We start from the raw sequence: 19536 nt of genomic DNA, 5'->3' as shown, positions 1-19536 counted from the left end.
AAGCATTTGGGAGTTGTAGATCCACAGCACAGAGCGTGACTGGTTCTTCCCATACATTCACAGCATTTGACTAAACAGCTCCAGAGGGATTCCTCAGCTGCTGCTGCACTGCAAGGTCAGCCCAGCTAAGCCTGACCTGGGGGACAGCTCAGCTCTGCTCTCATGGTGGAGCTGCTCCACCTGGGCTCAGGGCTGGGGTGAAGCCACCAGGGAGAGAAGGGAGACCTTGGGCCTTGAGCAAAGCCAGGCTTGGCTTGGAGCCCTCTCCCAGCTCTGTGACAGCAGCACTGACACAGCCCCTGGGCCCAGGGCACACATCCAGCCACACATCCCCTGAAGGGAAGCCTGGAATTCACCTCACAGCCCTGGAAACCTGGCTGGGAGCTGCTGCAGGACAAAGGCACACACGGGGGTTAAGGGCAGAGGTACTCGTTGGGATGTTCCTGTCACACCTCACAGGACACCTGGTGGCACAGCAGCCCCAGAGCCAGGTGGTCTCAGGGGAGCAGAGCATGGCAGCCCCACTGCCACCTGGAGAAGCAGCTCCCCTCAAGAGGGCATGGAACCACAGCAGCCTTGGGAGACAGGCCAGGTCAGCTGCTTTGGCCACAAGGAGATTTGTCCACAAGACACAGACTGGGACAAACTGGTCCCACTGACAATATCCTCACTGGAGATGTTGAGCTGGATGGCTCTGCAAGCCACCAGCTAAAGCCCTGAGCAAAAAAATGAACCCTAAATTTCTTTTCTCCCATGGGTTTCATCCAGACCCATTATGTACTTGGTTTCAGCATATTTCTTCCTGTTAAAACACCTAAAAAATGGTAAAATGTTCTTTGGCACTTGTGCAAGAATGACTCATAGATGTGACACTCTCCTGTCCCTCAGCTGCTTCTTGTGTTCATCTCTAAAGATCCACATACACAGAGTCTGTGTCCACCCTCTGGGCCTCTCCAAAGAGGAGGAATGTGCAGAGCCCAATGCTGTTCACAGCAGCCACCAGGTTGAAAACAGAAATCCAGGAGCCAGTGGTCTCAATCAGGTGTCCAGCCAGGTACACACAAATGACACCTGCAGAGAAAAGAGAAGAGAAACACATGCAAAGGCTCTGGGCTGGATCCTGCCCTCACAGGAAATGAAGAGCTGCAGGACAGTACTTTACCTAGGAGGGCTCCACCTGTATTTGCAACCCCTGGAAAGAAAAGGTGTGAAAAGAAATTGTGAAAACTCACAGACATGAGAGGTTTCATCACAGCTCCCACCAACCCCAGGTCTGCATGTTGGGCAAAATGCCTTTCTGATCATGGAATCACTGACTGGATTGAGCAGGGATGGACCTTAAAGCTCATCTCACTCCATCCTCCTGCCATGGGCAGAGACACCTTCCACCTGCTCTGAGCCCCATCCAACCTGGCCTTAGACATTTCCAGGGATGAGGCAGCCACAGCTTCTCTGGAGAGCTGACAGAGAGCACTGACACAGCCCCAGCCCATCCCTGGGTGCAGCAGAGCACCTCACAGATATCAAAGAGGCACCTTGGTGGTGTTCCCTGCCTCCAGCACTGGCAGGTTTATCACAGAAGGAAGCTGAGCCTGCACACACAGAGCAGACCCTGCCCAGAGCTGCTCCTGCTCAAACCTTGATGCTGGTGACCGTGTCCCCCCAACAGATGCCACCACTCCAGCACAGAAACCCCAGAGAATCCTTACCAAACAGCAAGCCAGCACACGAGGGGGCCAGGTCCTGCACGTTTACTGAGATGCCACTGGTGAGAAACAGAGGGGGGAAAAGAAATGGCTGTTTGAGTGGAGCATGACTGTTTTTCCATTATTTACACAGTTTGCTTTGTCAAACACAAAGAAAGGTCCTGGACAAGAAATGGCACTGGCAGGAGAAGAGAGATGCTGAGAGTAAAGCAGGTGAGCATCAGAAGGAAAACAATTCAACTTAAAGTGTTCAGAGGGGCCACAATGCAATTCCCCTCCTGCTCCATCTCTCCCCAAGCTCTTCCATGCTAAAGGTTTGCTGGATTACTTCCAACCCACAGGGCATTACACTCCACCAGCCTCACAGGGTCCCAAACACAACGCTCAGGCAAGTGCCAGCTCTTGTTCTCACAGTCAGGGCAGAGGCAGCCTCCTCTGAGACCCCAAAATGCCCAATGTGTGCAGGGGAGCTGAGGCCACTGTCCCCATGACTCTCCCTACCTGTGGTTGAAGGTCTGCAGTCCAACAGAGGCTGAGGCAAACACTATTGCTTTGCAGAAACTGGAGGTCTGGCCCAGGCACAAAGCAAAAATGCTTGAGACGCCAGAGCCAATGACCTGGAAAAAAAGGGAAAATTAAACACCACAGCACATTTTCTGTAAGGAAGAAAGCAACTCCTGCCATGAACAAACTGTTCCCTTTTCCAGTGGCACGAGTTTGTGTGCACCCTGTGCTCCTCTTTTTTTTTTTTTTTTTTTCCCCATGTTCTTCTGTGTCAGGGGTCTGTCCAGAGGGATGTGATGCTGCAGATCAGAGGATACATTGTGTTCTCACCCAGCATTCCTATTTCTGTTCACCCTTGTATTGCTACTCCCTCAGTACCTAAGGAGTCATTTGGAATGACCAGGGACAGGTTGTGAAAGAAAACCCTTTCAGAGCACTCACTGTGCTCAATGCTGCCATTAATCCAGGCTCTGCTCCTCTGCCAGGGTTTTTCTTCTGGATTTCCTTTCACACATCCTGACCACCAGTTAATGTGTAAAGCCAGAAAAATCTTTCCTGTTTCCATCTATAACCCCCAAGCCAGCTCCATACGAGGTCTGGTCTGCCACATAATCAGAGTTTAACTGGTAACTGAGGTATCCCTCCCACAGCCTCAGCTCTTACCTGCATGAATTTACGAATGGTGATGGTTCTGTACCCTGGGGAAGAAAGGGACACTTGGAGTTAAGCACAGCTCACCTTGCTGTCCAGCCAGGAAACTACAACATTAAGTAGATTTCAGATGCCCAGATTTCATCTCCAGGTGGATATTATGAATGAGGTCAAAGAGAGCCTCAAACACATGGATGGGATTTGGACACTGGAGAATTTATTCTGCTTTTGTATCAGAACCTCACGTTGTCTATTTGCTGGGTGCTCTCTGTACCAACAAGCCCGTCTCCTCCCACTCAGGTCCTCTTCCCACATCACATAAGAGCTGAGGAAAAGCCATAAAGAGCTCTCACCTTGACTAATTAAATGATCAGACAGAAATCCACTGAACAAGCTTGTCGGAATTGCAACCAGCCAGGGGACTACATTAAACACCCAACCCTGAAAAGAAGTGAAAATCAAGAGAGATTTGTTGTCAGAGCTGCAAATATTTTGACAGTCTGTGGTACCTGTAGAAAAGAGAAATAAATGAGGCACTCAGGATTTGTTGCAGCCTCTCTACCCCTTTTGCAGGACCAGCTCTCAGCTGCACCATGCCCCACTCCAAGCTCTGTGAGGGAGCAGGAGCATCACAATGCTGTAGCATCTGTAGATTTGTTTTTTTCCCAGCAACACTGCATGCAGGGGAGAGCCAGAAAACTCTGGGAAAGAGGGATTAAATGCGGCAAAGTTTACTGCTCAGCAAGATGATGTGGTGGGGAGCCACAGAGCCCTGGGAAGCTCAGTGTGGGTTTCCTGTGGGTCCCCAGAAAAGCTGCTGGCAAAATTTCCAGCAGCTTCCAGCTCATTAGCAGCGTTAGTGTGTGAGGCTGAGGGAGCAGAGCTGGATTTTCTAATGGCAGGATTAGGTGACATTATGGGCAGCAACATCCTTCGGCCTATTTTCAATTAAATGAGCTGCAGCTGTAATCACAGACCATTAGTGGTCAGCTGGATTACATCTGCTCAGGGGCACTTTGGTGCCCAGATCCCACAGGAGCTGAAATCAGTGTGGGCTGGGCTGGATTTCATCTCAGCTGGTTGAACCTACTCATCCATCCATGCATCCATCACCCCCAGCATCTCCCCTTTGCTCAGAGCCCACCACCCTCTGGAGGCATCTCCCCTTCCTGTCTGGCCTCGAGATGTGTGGGAGGGCTGAATAATCTTGGTTTTCAATTATTCTGTTAAAGCTGCTCCTGCAAATCACACCAGGGTCCATCTGCATCTTTCCATGCCTTTGACATTTGGATCCTGGTCATTTTTGACAATGTTAGCCCATGGGCTTTGTGGGGTGGTGCTCCTGCTGTCTGTTAACAGAGGCTGGGGCTGCTCAGCACAACCCCATCCTTGTCTCATCCCACAGTGTAGGAATCCCTTTCCACACCCAAGCAGATGTTTCAATAGGGGAAAGTTTAAGGCTCACACCAAAACCTTTCAAGGAAAGAACACTGGAAGTCTCTTTGCTCTCCTGACAGTGATTGGCTCAGTGCCACGACATAAACACTGATAGATCAATTTACCTGTTCCTCACAAAAGCAGCAATTCTCTATTGGGGTGTTTGCCAAAAAAATCCACCTAAATCTTCCAATACTTAAGGGAGAGCACGAGGCTTCTCAGTGCATTCTCGAGGTGCTGTAACAGGTGTGTGGGACCTGTCCCTACACTGTGCTCAGCTTTGTTCTTTGTTTTCTTACTATTTTCTTCTTTTACTAAAACCTTTTTGCATTTTCAAGACACACTCAACCATGCTGTCTCGTTAAATTCTCTAAGCTATTTTCTGTAAGGTGCTGGACACCCTCAGAGGTATTGAACCTTCACAGAGCTAATTCTACCTGGCTCTTGGAGAAATTCAACATCACAGTCCTGAGCCAAAGCCTCCATCACCGTCACTCAGGTGCTGCTCAGCTCACCTGCAGCAGGGGATTTTGGCCAGCAGGTGACACGGGATCCCCACATCAGGGATTATCATCCATCCTTTAAAACCAACCAGCCTCAGCCTCTGCTTTAAACTGCACAAGCGATTATCAGCTGCAGGAGCACTCCACAGAGCATCTTACATAAGGGCACCGTGATATAATGCTTAACAGATGGTAAATTACTGCTGCACAAGCACATTACTCGAGGTGCACAGATCTTGTCACAACAATATGTTTGCTGGTTTAACACATGATTTTAATATAAATATCAAGTATGCCATAAAGAGCTTTACATGTGTAATGTGAAAAGGCATTTGTAAGCAGCCCTGGAAATTGTAAAAACCTAACAGAGCTGTTGTGGAGAAGACTGTCTGAGTTTCTGAGAACAAGATGAAAATAACCAGCTCTCAGCCCAGATGAGTATTGCCTGGCTTTCTGAAAAATGGGAGTAGCATTTGTGCTGAGGAGGGGGAAGCTTTTATAGTATTTTTGAAGTACATGTAATTAATGTTAATTATCATTTCCACAGGCAGGTCTGACCTGTACAACGTCAGTCCAGTTAAAAACCCTGTAAAAAAACTAGGAGTGAATGGTGGTTATTTGCAACAGCAGAATGTCATGAGCTTTGAGCTAGTTGAAAATTATCTTCTCAGAAGAAAAGCAGTCTACAACTCAATACAACCTGCTCTTCCCTGCACCCTTCAGCATCCCTAAACAAGCAACTAGAAACCAGCCTCTGCAACCTGGAGAGATCTCCAAAAGTATGTGCAGGGGTGGCGCAGCTCCTGACCCCACAGGGAAACCTCCCACCTCCTCCTGCCTCCCAGCCTGCTCTCACCAAACCCTTCTCCATCATCTTCCTCCCTCTCCAACCCCTTTTGGCAGGAACCCAGCACAGTGGCAATGCCTCTGCTTCGGAGCCAACCCACCTTTGAGTCGGGAAAAGTCTCCTTAAAGAAAGTTGGCAGCCAGGAGAGGAGAGTGAAGAACGTGCTGGCCGTGGAGAGCTGAGCGATGATGACAGCCCTGAAAATACAGAGCTGAGAGGAAACAATCAGCAGTGACAGGTCGTGCTGCTGAGATTTCAGTTCATAAGAAATCCCTGAGATTTTTGTCAGGGATAACTACTCCTCCTGGCTTCCTGAGGTTTTTGTCACAGATAACCACTGTTTTCAGCTTTCTCCTTGCAGCTGGTTCCTTGGCTGCCCCACTGCACAGCCCGGGGCCAGGCGAGGTTAATTGAAGTGCTAATTATGTCACTGCATTTCCCACTGGTCACTTCCAGCCCTGGAAGAGCTCTCCTGCTCCGGGAGGTGTTCTTTAGGGTTTTCTAGGGATTTGTCATCAGCTCCATTGTTATTCAAGGCAGGAATGGGTTTGCTGCCCTGCAGCCCCATCCTCCTCCTCCCCGACTTAAAACAGCCCTTGGGAACAGGTTTGGATGAGCTTCAGTACCCACTGCAGCATCCCAAGGGAAAAATGGCCATTAAAAGGATGTTTGCCAGCAATGAGAACACAGCCCGTGCCACCCAGTGCCCCTGAGCAGCGCTCCTTAGGAGCCCATTACAATCAGCATTTCTAAAAAGACCCGTGGAAAATATCACTCCAGAGGAGCACAGGACTCATCCAGGGGGAACAAGAAAGATCTGCCAGTGACATTCGAGCCTGGCACTTCTGTGGACAGAACATAAACCACCTTTGCCAAGCTTACCTTTTCAGTTCTTTCTCTATACAGAAGGAATCAGAAAACTGGTTCTGCTTCTCAAATAAATCAATAAGTGGACAAAAGCCCCAGAGGCAGAAGAAATAAGCCCAGAGAGGAGAAAACGGAGGATGCTCCCAGCCTGGCCAATGCATGCAGCTGCCTACCAGATTGGTGCCTTCCTAAACAGCTGCTTCCAGGGAACTTTGGTCTGCTTGGGTATCGAGAGGCCTCTGGTTAAATAGTTTATGGGGATGGTGAGTTCTGCAGGGAAGAAAACATCCAAAGGAAAGCTGTGCTCAGTAATTACCTCTGCAGCTGGAGGCAGCCCTGGGACACTGCTGTACAACCACTTTTAATCTCCTTCTAAACCTTGGGTTTTTTTGGCTCTACCAGCATTGAACGCCATGAAAACACCTTGTTACACTGACCAAAATTTTTCCACACCCCTCCCCACCCAGCCACCTTCAGCCATGTATTATATCTCTTTTATAAATAAACAGAAGTCTCTTGGCAAGGACCAGGTTTGGATTCTGTGCAGCACCAGGCACACACCCAGCTCCCAGTGAGCTGGGCTCCTACACACCACACTCACCCTAATAATGCTGCAGCCAGGTGTAATGGTTTGTCCATATGTGGAATTACTCCTAGGCAGTTATTTGGGAAGAGATATTTGTGGATTAACTGGTTTTTAAAAGCTCTATGTGTAGATGCTCTTAGTTTGGAGTAAGTATCTTGCCCTGCTTTAGCTTAATCCACTTTGAAGATCATGCTCTGCTTTGTGTTTTCACTGGTGCTTAAAGAGTACTGAGGAGCCTGATCAAGCTCTCAGCAATGATATAATCCAGCATGGGACTTGAAATAGGAAATCAGCATTGCAAGAGCTCAAATCCTCGTTTTTGGGTTGGGATCTTGGATGAGACACAGTGTGTATTATAGAACACATCTGAGCAAAAGGCCTCTGTATAAAACCAGGCATTGAACTTAGAAACACACAGGATTTGCAGAAAATAATGAGGAGGAATCACTGGGAGCACTGCCAGCCCCAGGGATGCAGCTAGACTCACCTTTCTCACTCAGGAGGTATTTGCAGGTGCAATAAACCCAGAGCAAAGTGAGCAAACCGGAGAAGTAGAAAACGCTTTCCCAGCCGTACCAGTCCAGGAGGAGAGATCCTGCACCACCAATCAGCAGCGTTCTGCAAGGGAAACCACCCAGATTTGCTGTCCTGGCTGAGAGCTCAGACTGAGCACACTGATGGGAGACCCTCCCTGGGGTCAGTGCTGCTGTCACTGAACCACAGAATCCCAAAATGATTTGGGTTGGGAGGGACCTTAAAGCACATCTTGTCATGGGCAGGGACACTTTCCACTGTCCTAGGTTGCTCCAACCTGGCCTTGGACACTTCCAGGGATGGGGCAGCCACAACTTCTCTGGGCACCCTGTGCCAGGGCCTCACCACCCTCACAGGGAAGAATTTCTCAGTCTCTGCATGTGTGGGTGCTGCCACCAGTGCCACCATGGCTCTGCAACCTGCCCTGTTCCCTGGGTGGCATCTTGGGCCAGATCCTCACTGGCAGGAGAAATCCCAAAGGGATCTCACTCTCATCTGTCCCATGCTGAAAAATGGTCATTGAGGGAAGAAAAGGAGGTTGCTGGTCTGCAGTATCACAGAGAATGTGTAAAGCAGCAAAAGAAATGAGAACAGTGGAGAACTAAGTGATTTAACACCACGATATTTCTATTCAGCTTTTAAGCAACCTTTCCATTTAGACAGGAAATTCTGATGGAGATCAGCAGAGATGGAGAAGTCCTATTCTTCCCATCTATCAGAGAGGACAGGTGACAGTGTCAGGCTGACTCTTGCTCTTCCTACTAAATCGGGCTGTTTCCCATAACAATTAAATATTGAAAACAGTCTTCAAAGTCTGTTTTTAAAAGAAAGAGAAAACAATACATAAACCCTTGGCAGGCAGGACAGCAACTGCCTGAGGCTTCCTCAGCTGCAGCAGGAGTCCTTGAGGACACATGAATCCACATGTACTTTGGGCTGTGAGTTTTGCCTCCAACTATTTAACGGCATTTCATCACACAGGATGTCCAGAGGCTGTCACTCAGTGCTCAGAGGCCTTTGAACTCACCCAAACTGTGATCCAGTCCCCACTGTGCTGTAGGTGAAGGCTCGCTCGCTCTCCCGGACCCGCTGGGACAGCAGGCTGGCCAGGGATGGGAAGTACACCCCTGGGGGAAACAGAAGCAAGGCAGGAAGGAGTAAGAGAAAACAAAAGCAAATTTAAAAGATCCAGAGTGAGTTAAACACTGTGACAAAGCAACAAAGCCTTTGGTGAATTCAAAACAGGGATATAAAATAAACTGAGTGGATCCGTCATCATCAAAGGTTTGTTTGTGTCTTCTCTGTAATCCCGCGTCATCATCACCACTGCTACTGTAAATCCATCAGTGCCAATGCCCTTCCCAGTGCTGCAGCTTGGCAAAAGGGAAGGAAAATCACCCCAAATTATCCAAAAGTTTCGACAAGGGCCAATTTTCTCCGAGTGTGTTGAGGGAGTTTTAAAATGCGGAAAAACCAAACACCACCAGTGATGATTTCTGAAGCCAGCAGCCCCTGCCTGGCAGAGATATTTCTACAGAGGATTGACCTGTCAGTGACTTTCTCTAGAAATGTCACTGGTTTTTCCCATGGAAGTCCTGGATGTGGAGGCAGCTTTGAGGCAGAGAATTGCTCAGACATCCACAGGAAGGGTTCATGCACTGCAAACCATGGGACTTGCATCTCAGTGTGCTACACACGAGCCTCTGTACAAGGAAGTCCCTGAACAGACAGACACAGGGACACACTCAGGACAGGAGTCTCACCTTGCAGCAGCCCCATGAGGAACCTGGAGGATGTCATAAAAACCAGATGGGCTGAAGTGATGTGGGTGAGCAGTGGGGTGAGGACTGTGAGGAACCCCCAGGCTGATGCTGAAAGGAGGAGAACTTTCTCACCTCCTATTCTGGAAGACAGAAAACATATTATCAAAGACAGGAGGGCAAAAGGGCAAAGTCCTCCAGTCCAGACTCAAGTGCCCTTCCCAGTTTAGCCTGTTTTTAAGAGCAACCCTTCAGTCAAACCTGTTCTTCTCTTTGCCCTTGGGGAGTAGCTCTGACCTTTTCCCTTCCCACCTCCTGCTCATCCAACTCCAGCACTCACTGATCCCAGAGATCTCACAGCACTGAGCCACTCAAATCTCTGATGGTGGTGGAGGGGAAACCCAACTGCTGCCATCATTCTGCTTTTCCTAACCTGTGATGGTGTTTTCCGTTTGCTCTTTGACATCATTGGCCCTGCCTTTTACTATTCAGGTTTCTCGGGTGTTTTCTTGCAAATTCTTAAGAGTTCTAATTAAATAGCTCAGTGCACTGCACGGATAATGCTTCCCTTCCAGGCAAGTGCTCCCCTCAAAAGATTTCATAGAAAACCTCTCACTAAGAATAGATTGGCTGGGGAAAGGGACTCAAGCAGGTAATGATTCAGATCCTCCCTTGCAGCCAGCTGGGGAAACTGTTTGGTTTTTAATTCATATGACACAATGGAGACAGTTTTTTTAAACATGATGGAAACTGTGTATGGGGACACTGGAAGTGCCGAACTGAAAACAAAGATCACCTGTGCAGATCAAATCAAAAAAGCTGTACTCACAGAATCCTAGAATCACTTAGAGATGAGACATCCCCAGCTTCTATCTGGACAGTCTAAACTACCCACACCCCTTCTCAGCCAGAGCTTCTCCCCATGGACACACTTTGACACCCCATCACTGTGAAACTCGGCACTGCCACAGCTCAGACTGGAACTGAGGAGTTAAAACCCAGCTAAGTGTCATTAGAACAAGAAAACATGAGAGAATAAATTCCAGTACTGATCACTGATGTGTCCTCCAACGATCTGTGTCAAGCAGTATCCCCAGAAGAAGCTGCTGAGCACGACACCAAACTGCTTCTTGTCCCAGTGGAAGTCGGCGCTGAGGGCCAGGGCACAGATGGGCACGGTGACACGGGCACAGTACAGCAGGCACGTCCCCAGCAGCAGCATCACCGTCCACACACGGGCCTCGGGCCTGCAGGGATGGACAGCAAGGTGGGGGAAGGGCAGAGGGGGATGCTGTGGGTCTGTGCACAGTGAGGGTTTAGGGTGGCTTTGCGAGCTGAGTGTGTCTGGATAATATGAGTGTCAGCACAACTCCCCCAGGGCACAGTGGGTCTGACACACTGTATCCCAGCTGCTGCTGGCTTTTAGGAATGATCCCAAGTTCATCCCAAAACCACTATTTTGATGCCTTAAGTTTTAGCTTTCATGTTTTTCAGACTTTGTGCTGCCTAGAGGTGTAGATCTGAGTCTCACATTAAGTGTCAGTAAACTCTCTTCACAGAGTAGGGAGACAGAACAAATCCTTTTCCTGCTGAAGACCAAGGACAACTTTCAGGCCCAAAAGCACAAACAACAGTGGACTGAAGAGAGAAACAAGAAGGATGAGACCTCACCACCCAAAGCTGTAACTGGACAATTAAACCCCAATATGCAAATGGACCAAAACTTATAGAAGTGCAACACCTCCTGACTGGTCAGTCATTTTTTGTGACCATTTTGGGCCCACCTTGGGTGTAGCCCTGGTCAGGCTCTTGTCCTGCCCAAGGTGTATCCTAAGGGCCTTTCAATAAATACCTACTTTATTCTCTAGCTCTGTCCAGTCTCTGTTCCAGGTCAGCCTTCCCAAGGCACCAATTTGACCCCAAGTGATGCTTGGACATCACTGGCTGTGGATGGAGGGAAAGGAAGGCAGGAACCTGGTTTGTTGCTTTTTTCCCCTCCAAACAAGAAACTGTTCTTTAAAACATAAGGACAACAAAGGAAAGGTCAGGGCATGAGGTTGGAAGCACCTGCATGAGACACAGCTCTTGGCAGCAGACATCAGTTATTTGGCAATTCTACCCACTTCTCAGGGGAGGTAGTCTGTGTGTTACCCTTCCTTAAAAGAAGGGATATGTAGAAACTCTTTAGAGAGACAAGACTTGATGAGCCTGAAGAGCTCAGAGAGAAGCAAAATAATTAAGCCTGGACAAATAAGAAATTTTAGATAATAAGAGCCAAAATATGTTAACAGAATATATATTTCTGGTGTGTGAATTTTCAGCCTCCAGAAAAGGGCTCCTACAGGCTAGAAGTAAATGAGAAGCAAGTCAGTGATGGCTTCTGGAGCAACCAAACACATTTTGCTGCAAATATCAGGCCTAGATGTGGGTAAATCCCTCAGCCATGCCACTTTGGGTCCCCTCCTTTGCCAGTGAACTAGAGTTAAAAGCTGAGTAAGAACACCCACTATTGGTACTATTTGTATTTGATCATTTCTATGCCCAGAGGGCAGAGCACAAAGCACTGAGCTAACAGACTCTCTCTGCTCCAGAGGAATTCACTGTACCAGGGGCTTTCCACCCTGCTAAACACACCCATGTGGGAAACAACCCGGGTCACCTTTTATATCCAACAGAGAGCTGATTTCTGTGTACTGGAATTATGACAAATGTGGGTTAATCCCACACAGCACAAACCCATTTATAAAGGTGTAAATGGGCTGTCACAGGGGGAGGGAGGTGAAGGAACAATGAAAAGCAGAACTCTGCGGGCAGGTGAACCTGCTGGAGGTGGATTTATTGCTGTTTCCTGACAAGGCAGATAAGCAGCTCGGTGCTAACCTCTGGCAGGAGGAACTGGAAGCGTTTCAGTGGGTGTTTAGAAGGTCGGAACAGTTGTTACTGTGCACACGCACGAGTGCACAAAGTAACACAGAAACTGGCAAACCTCACTTTGCTGGAGGAATGAGTAACCAGGGGCTGACCTCAGTCATTTCAACCAGCTGGGAAACACTCTCAGAGCCCCTCATGGGCTTACCCTGAAGAGGAAGTTACCTTCAATCATATCTCCATTTGCTGCAAAACCAGAGGTGGGCTGGTTTTTAATCACCAGCTCTGGCCAGTTCCAGGAACAGAGGCTCCACTGACTCCAGCTTGCTACAGAAAAGCACAGGGAAATCAAAGGCTCCTGCATGTCCGGGTCAGGGAAACCCCAGCAGGATGATTTGGGTAGGAGTTTTTAGGTATAAAACCCCCACCAAAGGCAGAGGCCATGGAAAACCTTCCAGAGATCCCTCAGGGATGTTTCCAGGTACAGCTCCTGCCTGCCTGCCCAAATGGGCTGCTGCCAGTCCAGGTCCCTAATCTCTGTTATCTCCAACAGCACAGCACTGATGAATTTGAGCTACTGAACCTGCAACAATCGAGGTGACAGAGTAAAGCACAGCAGCCAGTGATGTGTGGAGGTATTTTCTACTATTTGGCCACCAAGACAGTTTCCTAAACTGTACTCTTCCCTGGGAGCAAAGGGAGACTTTTATGAGTTTTCACTGGAGTGGGGCTGAGCTCTGTCTTTCCTGTCATTCTGGTGTGTTCAGAACAACCTGCAGTTATCCTGATAAGCACAGAAGCATTTTAATACCAGATCAACAGTTCTTCCTTTATCCTAAACCCTGTATGGCTCTGCAAGGTGTAAGAGGGAGAGAAAAAGACCTGAGCATCTCAAGGAGCCTTTACTCTGTTTCTCTCTTGAGAAGCCTCTTCTCCAGCTGATGTTCTGACTAAACTCCAGAGATATTTTTTTTTTCTCTTGACTTTTACTCCAAAGCAGTAAATAAATCTCTGGGTGTATGACACACTCTCAGTGTTCTCTTTGACTACTACTCCATTCTATATTCTCTTCCTTTATGTTTAACTACATCAGTAGGGATTATGCTCACAATAAATAGAGAATATAACCATGGCCTCAGACTACCACTTCCTCCACAAGCAGCACATCCAGCTAGGAAAATCCACCCAAAGAGTATGAGTGTCAAATGTAATCAGTAGCTGCTCACACCCACCTGGAAGCATGGCAGGAATGATTTCTCTGCAAGGACAATGACGTGCTTGCATCACAGGAAAGAGCTTTGTAAATGCATTTTCTCCTAATTATAGTTATCACAGAGGCTGCAGATGACTCAACGTTCTGCTCAGTGCAAAACAACAACAGCAGAGGTTACACAGGAGGAACCTGGACTAGCACAAAGACAGGAATTAAAAACCTCCTTTCAAAACTAAGGAAAAGTGACAAATCAAACAAAAGTTTTTGTAGGTGACATCAGCCACTGGAGAAGTGAAACTTCCCCAGTGTTAACAGATTAAATCTAGTGAATCCCCTGATGGGGGAGGGAGACAGAATGTGGGGCAGATAACCAGCCTAAGTCAGAGCACAGGAAATCACAGGCACTGCTGTCACTGGTGCCACCACGCCTGACTCACCTGCCAGACTAAGCATGTCCCACCAAGCATCACTGGGCCAGTCCTGGCTGTGTGTGACAGACCCTTCTGTGAGAGGGGCCAGCCCTCCACGCCACTGGCAGGGAATCACTGGAGCTTGTCTGGAGCCACCTAATTGATGTAATTTGGTGCTGTGTGATGGCAGTGGCTCCTCAGTGCCCAGCCTGTGCCCTCCTGACCTGCAATCCCCTTCTCCCCACAAGAGACAGGCACTGCAGGTGTGCTCCCTCCTGCACACCACTGACATCCTCTTCACTGAGAAAAGCAGCCGTGCAGCCAGAAACACTTCCTATTTCACAAACCTCCAACCACCACCCCGACTATAATTAACCCAAGCCCTAATGACTCTTTCTGGGTAGTTTTTTTGAGCAGCCCTGTCTGATGTCCCTTGGTTCTCCTCCTCCAAATGCAGCCTTGGGCACTGGGGTGGAAATGGCTTTGCTCTGAAGCATCCACTGATTTCTCTTAGACCTAGCTCCCACCAAGCAAATGGATCCCCCACTCAGGGCACACTGGTTAGGATGGATTTTCAAGGATGCCTGAGATCCCCAAAGGGGCAAAAGCAAGCTGAGCTGTCTGGCAGTGGAAGCAGAGCCAGCAGCACAGGGTATCTTTATTTGCAGTGTGTTTTCCTGCTGGAGGAATTTCTCCAGTAGATGCCACAGAGCAAATATTTATTCAACTTTTATTTCTCTTGACTCGCCTCCCTCCTTTCCCCCAGTCTGCAGGGCTTTGGCAGACACTGCAGGTCACTGTTGAGATGGACTCCCTGGAGTTCAGGCTGTCAATTACATCCCAGTTTAGCCCCCTCCAAGACACAAGTCTGCACCTCCAGGTATTTTCAGGTGGTCAGAGAGCTGTGTTAGACAGCAAGACTACAAACAGCCTGTCCCAGCAACAGCTCCTGGCCAGAAGCCATCTGCAATATCTGTGGGTGTTTTCCATAACTGGAGGAAGAACTGGGAGCTGCAGCTCCTGTTCTGCACAGGATGGGCACAGGGACCATCAGCAGAGCACAACGCCCACCTCCCAGGGAGAGCATCTCTACCTCAGCTCCCCTCTCTAAAAAGGGATTAGAACAGCTCTGTGGGAGGTGCATGGAGAGCACCTCAGTGCAGCCACCCCCAGTGCCCCCAGCAGTGCACACTGCCCAGACCCTGCCAGAAGCCCAGGGCAGGATGGGGATGAGCTCACAGGTGGTACCCAGCTCCCAGCCCAAACCCAGGACAGCCAGCAGCCCAAGCATGAGGCCACCTCCCAGGGGAATGTCCCCAGCATCCCCCTGTGCTTGTCACCTGTCAACCATAGTGTGTCAACACTTCCCTCCCCATCACCCATTCCCAGGCCCATGGGATCATCTCCCTTCAAAAACACTCTTTTCAGCTTACATTGACAGTAACCTCCACCACAAGCAGGACTGACTGACATGGCACCAACAGCAGCCGTGCAGACACTCCTCTGCCAGGAGATAATACCCAGGCTGTTATTTTTAACCCTGTTTGACAGTCCTTTCACCTCTCACTCTTTGTTTTTCTCAACAATTTCTCCTTCAAAATCCAACATGCTTGTCAAGAGAGAGGCTTGGAGTAATTCCCCCCTCTCCTCAAGCAGATTTTGTCATGCTGTAGAGCAGCTCCAAACTAACGATTTGTCACTGTCAAAAGCAGCTTTGGGGTTTAGAGGAGAGTGGATTCTTTTTTTCCCAATCCAGCTAACAGCCAACAAGAGCAGCACAGAGGACACAGGGCTTTTTTTCCTGGGAAAGCTGCTGACTTCCTGTCTGCCTCCTGTGCTCAAGCTCCCTGCACAGAGCCACAGATGGCAACAAAGTGGTGTTCAGCAAACGAGCTCTGGGTTTATTCCCTCTCTTCGTTTCTTGCTTTTGGCAAAAGCAAAGATGAAATTAGATTTCAGCAGCTCATATGAGCTACAAGTAGTTGTTGAGTCCAGGTGGAGGTGGTGAGAAAACATAATAATAAAGCAGAGGCGTGCTTTGCACACTGATCTCAGGGCATACATGGATCAGCCAGGAATGAAATGTGTGCCCTGCTTACGTTTTCCACGTGAAAAAAGTTCTCAGCAAAGTCACTATTAAACCCAGGGTGGGGAAGTTGTAAAACAAAAACCCCAACCACCAAAAAAACCCCAACCAGCTAAAGCTGAAACATCATGTTGACAAAAGATGAGGGCACAGCACTCAGAAAAAACAACTGACTGTTGTCTCTGGGCAAAGATCAGGGGACTGGAGACCAGCCTGTGGTGGGGGCAGGACTCCTTTTATCTCTGGAGTTAAAGAAACTGCAATAATCACCCCTTGTCTGCGGGGGTAGCCAGAGGCTGGGAGATGCACTGTGGCTTCAGGAGTCCTTTGCTTCCCAGGACAGAGTGACTTTTCCATGCTGCATTTCTCTCCTGGAGGCACCACCCAGAATGTGAGCCCCAGTCCACTGCTGGATCTGCTGGTGGATTTGTGTGAAACCTTCAGCAACTGATTTCTCTTTTAATGGTCTTCCCTCAGTTAGACCAGACGTGCTCAAACACATTCACTGCCCGAGTGGTCCTGCTTTGGCACGTTACGATCAACATTCAGAAATGCTGTCTAACTGTCCAGATGTGCTACATAAGCATGAGGTGAAGAGTAATCCCCAAGTGCTGTCCTTGGAAGAGATGTGTGATAATGGAGCCATTGGAAACCTGCAGAAAAGTCTGGGAAAGGCAGGCAGGAGAAAACACAAGGCAAGAAGGGTGGAAGAGGAAGGAAAAGCCAGATAAAAAAGGGAGGACAAAAGAAGAAGCATGAAAAAAGACGGAAGAATAAACCTGCCGAGATAACTGTTTATCTCTCCTTGCACTGACAGATCTTGGAAGGCTGCCTGGGAAGTCTTTTGTTGGAGCACGAAAGGAGAGCCCATGTCACTTCTCCCACTTGATAACACCTTGCCTCCATGGCAATAACTCACTGCTTGGAAACTATGAAAGTTATTTATTTGCATATACTGTTCACAATTTGTCTACCAAATTCATTTCACCCAATGAGGCACTTTACAACTTGACAAACCTGCTGGAATGATCTGGTGGCTCATTCCCCCTTACTCACCCTTCACCTGCCCCGTTTACTTTAGGCCATAAAACCTCCATAAAACCTCCCCAAGAAGGGCTGTGACCTCGTGTGTGTCTACACTAAACAATGGGGACATGATCCCAGCTCTGGTGAACTACAGCAATATAGACAGAGATCTGAAGTGCCCTGGGGTTATCCTGCTGCTCCTCCCCATTAACAGGATTCTGTCCATTATTAGAAGTACTCAGCATGGTCAGAATCGCTTCAAATGTCTGTCTGGATCAACAGGCTGTCTTCATCTCTCTTGTTTTGGAAAGTGTTATCTATGTTTTGCATTTTTCTGAGAGATTTGAGAAACAGGAGGGCTTGTTCTGGTCAAATGTTTTTTGGATTTTTTTTTTTTTTTTTCCTAGAAGAGAAACCTATAAACTTAAGTTTTGCCTCATGACAATCTGGTGTGGGATCCCAGCACTCCCACTTCACACAGACTTAGGGAAAAGTTAGCAAGGGGGAGACAGAGAGAAGGAATTTTCTGAAGTGCTTTAAGGGGAAAGAATCCTCAAATGTTAACAGCCTCTGTGCCAAAGCTCTTCTTTAAGACCCACTCCTTTACTCTTAAAATGAGCATGGATTTGATGAGATTTCCCAATCTTTGAGCGCAGGAAAAGCCTCCCTCGGGACAGGAGTTTAAAGCCAGCTATCAGCCTGCTGCCACTGCAGAGAGCAATGGATGAGAGCTCATCCAGCTGCTGATGAGAACTTAACCAGCGGCTGATGAGAACTTATCAGCGGCTGAACTTGTGCACCAACTCACCCAGGGGCTGATTGCTGCTGGAAGGGGCAATCCCTCCCCTCGGCCCCGTGCCCTTGTGCACTGGCTGTATCCTGCCAGGGCGAGCTCACCACAGTGTGAGTGATCTCAGGGCGAGGGGAACAGGGGAACCCCAGGCGTGGCCACCACGGTGGCAGCCAGACCATCAGTCGTCTGAAACCGAGCCAAATTTCCAAAGCACAGGGAGTGCAGGGGCTCCCAGTTTGGAAAAAAACATGAATTCCAGCTGCCCCAGTGGTAATTTTGGAATTATCATCTCACCCCAGCCGGGATGGGAGAAGGGGCTGGTCCTGAGGACTTGGATGAGTTTCCCAGGGTGGCAGAGAAGAGCAGCACCGCCCTGGGTGTCCCAGTCTGCCCCAAACATCGGATCACCCTGCCTGTCCTGTGCCCCTGCTGTTAAAAGTGGTCACTGGGGGTTTAACTGTATTTTAAGTACTTTAACGACTTTACACCAAGAGCAGTTCAGGCTGTCCAGCTGCTGCCCAGCTCCTATTCCAGACTTTATCTTAATGAACGACTATCGCCAGTACAAACATCCCCACTGGAGCGCTTCGATAACAACCTCAGCGGGTTTGTGTTTAATTCACTGATTACAGGCGAGAAATAAGCTCGATCTTTGGGGGGGTTTTCCCTCTCGTTTTTCACAGTAATTCCCTATCTTCCCCTTTCCTTCTACTGTCTCTGCTGGAATCTGGGGGAATGAGACAGCGGGAACCGCCCGGGGCGGTGGGACCGTGTCCCTCCCGCAGGGCAGCAACGGGGACAGGGACAGGGATGGGGACAGGGACGGGGACAGGAGGGTCCCGGCCCGACGGGGAGCACCGAGCACCTCCAAAATCGCCTCTCCGGGGGCGGTGCGGGTGTCTGGACCCTCCATCCCGGAGCCGCATCTCTCCAGGCGCTGCGGGCGGAGGATGCGGGGAGTCCCCGGGGAGCACAGCCAACAGCGGAGCGGCTTTCCCGGGATCGGGGTCCAGCCTTACCTGGACCAGTAGGGCTCGGCGCCGCCGTCCCGCCTCATGCCGTCGCGGGGGCCGCTGCCCGGGGGCACATTCCAGCCGCCGCCCCCCGCGGCCATGCGGGCAGGGCAGCGCCTTCCGCCTGCCCGGCTTCACATCGCGGCGCCCGCCGCTTCCCTCCCTCCTTCCCTCCTTCCCTCCCTCCCCCGCCGGGCCGCGGCCACGTGTCAGCGCCTCCCGCCGCCCCCGCCCGCCGGGCCCGGAAAGTCCCGCCCGGTGCCGGTCCCGCTCTGAGCCCCCCCGGGGCTCGAACCCGCGGAGCTGCCGAGGGGCAGGTGCCGGTTCGCCCCCGCGGGGTTCTGCTGGTTCTCTCTGCCCCGGTGATCGCTGACACCTCCATCGGCCACAGCCGGAGCAGGGTCTGTCCTCCCGCTCCCGCTCCCAGGCAGGGAATCGCTCCCTCGACTCTGTGGCAGAAAAGTCTGTGCTTCTGCTTTTTAATGATTAGGAGCGAATATGACATTCGTTTCCGAAGATAAAATAAATAGGGATAAGTGTTGTTACAGCTTGATTTGTGTCTGTTAGATAGAGGTGATGCCTTGTTGTATCTGATAGAGATAATCAAATTCCTTTGTGGAAATAAATAATTTAAATGATGGTTATCTCGGTCCACAACAAAAGGACTCGTGACTCACTTAAAGATCACGGAACGAGCAGGCGGAGGAGCCTTGCTGAGGCACCGCTCTGGTG

General features: G+C 49.5%; 1 protein-coding gene across 1 annotated transcript; it reads right to left on the bottom strand.

Annotated features, from left to right (window-relative positions):
- Positions 1-797: 797 nt before the first annotated feature.
- SLC17A9 (solute carrier family 17 member 9) lies at positions 798-18905 on the bottom strand (the record flags this gene model as incomplete). Its single annotated transcript, XM_083873176.1, has 13 exons — positions 798-1071; positions 1163-1192; positions 1710-1765; positions 2208-2323; positions 2874-2908; positions 3215-3302; positions 5749-5845; positions 6689-6785; positions 7589-7719; positions 8663-8762; positions 9399-9538; positions 10445-10642; positions 18811-18905. The coding sequence occupies 13 exons, from the start codon at positions 18903-18905 to the stop codon at positions 908-910; spliced, it is 1347 nt and encodes a 448-aa protein (XP_083729302.1). The 3' UTR covers positions 798-907.
- Positions 18906-19536: the final 631 nt, after the last annotated feature.

The sequence above is a fragment of the Zosterops lateralis genome (genome assembly GCF_965231275.1).
Source record: "Zosterops lateralis genome assembly, chromosome: 16".
Taxonomy (NCBI): domain Eukaryota; kingdom Metazoa; phylum Chordata; class Aves; order Passeriformes; family Zosteropidae; genus Zosterops; species Zosterops lateralis.
Note: the sequence above shows the minus strand (reverse complement) of the source record. Positions and strands in the feature narration are given on the sequence as shown.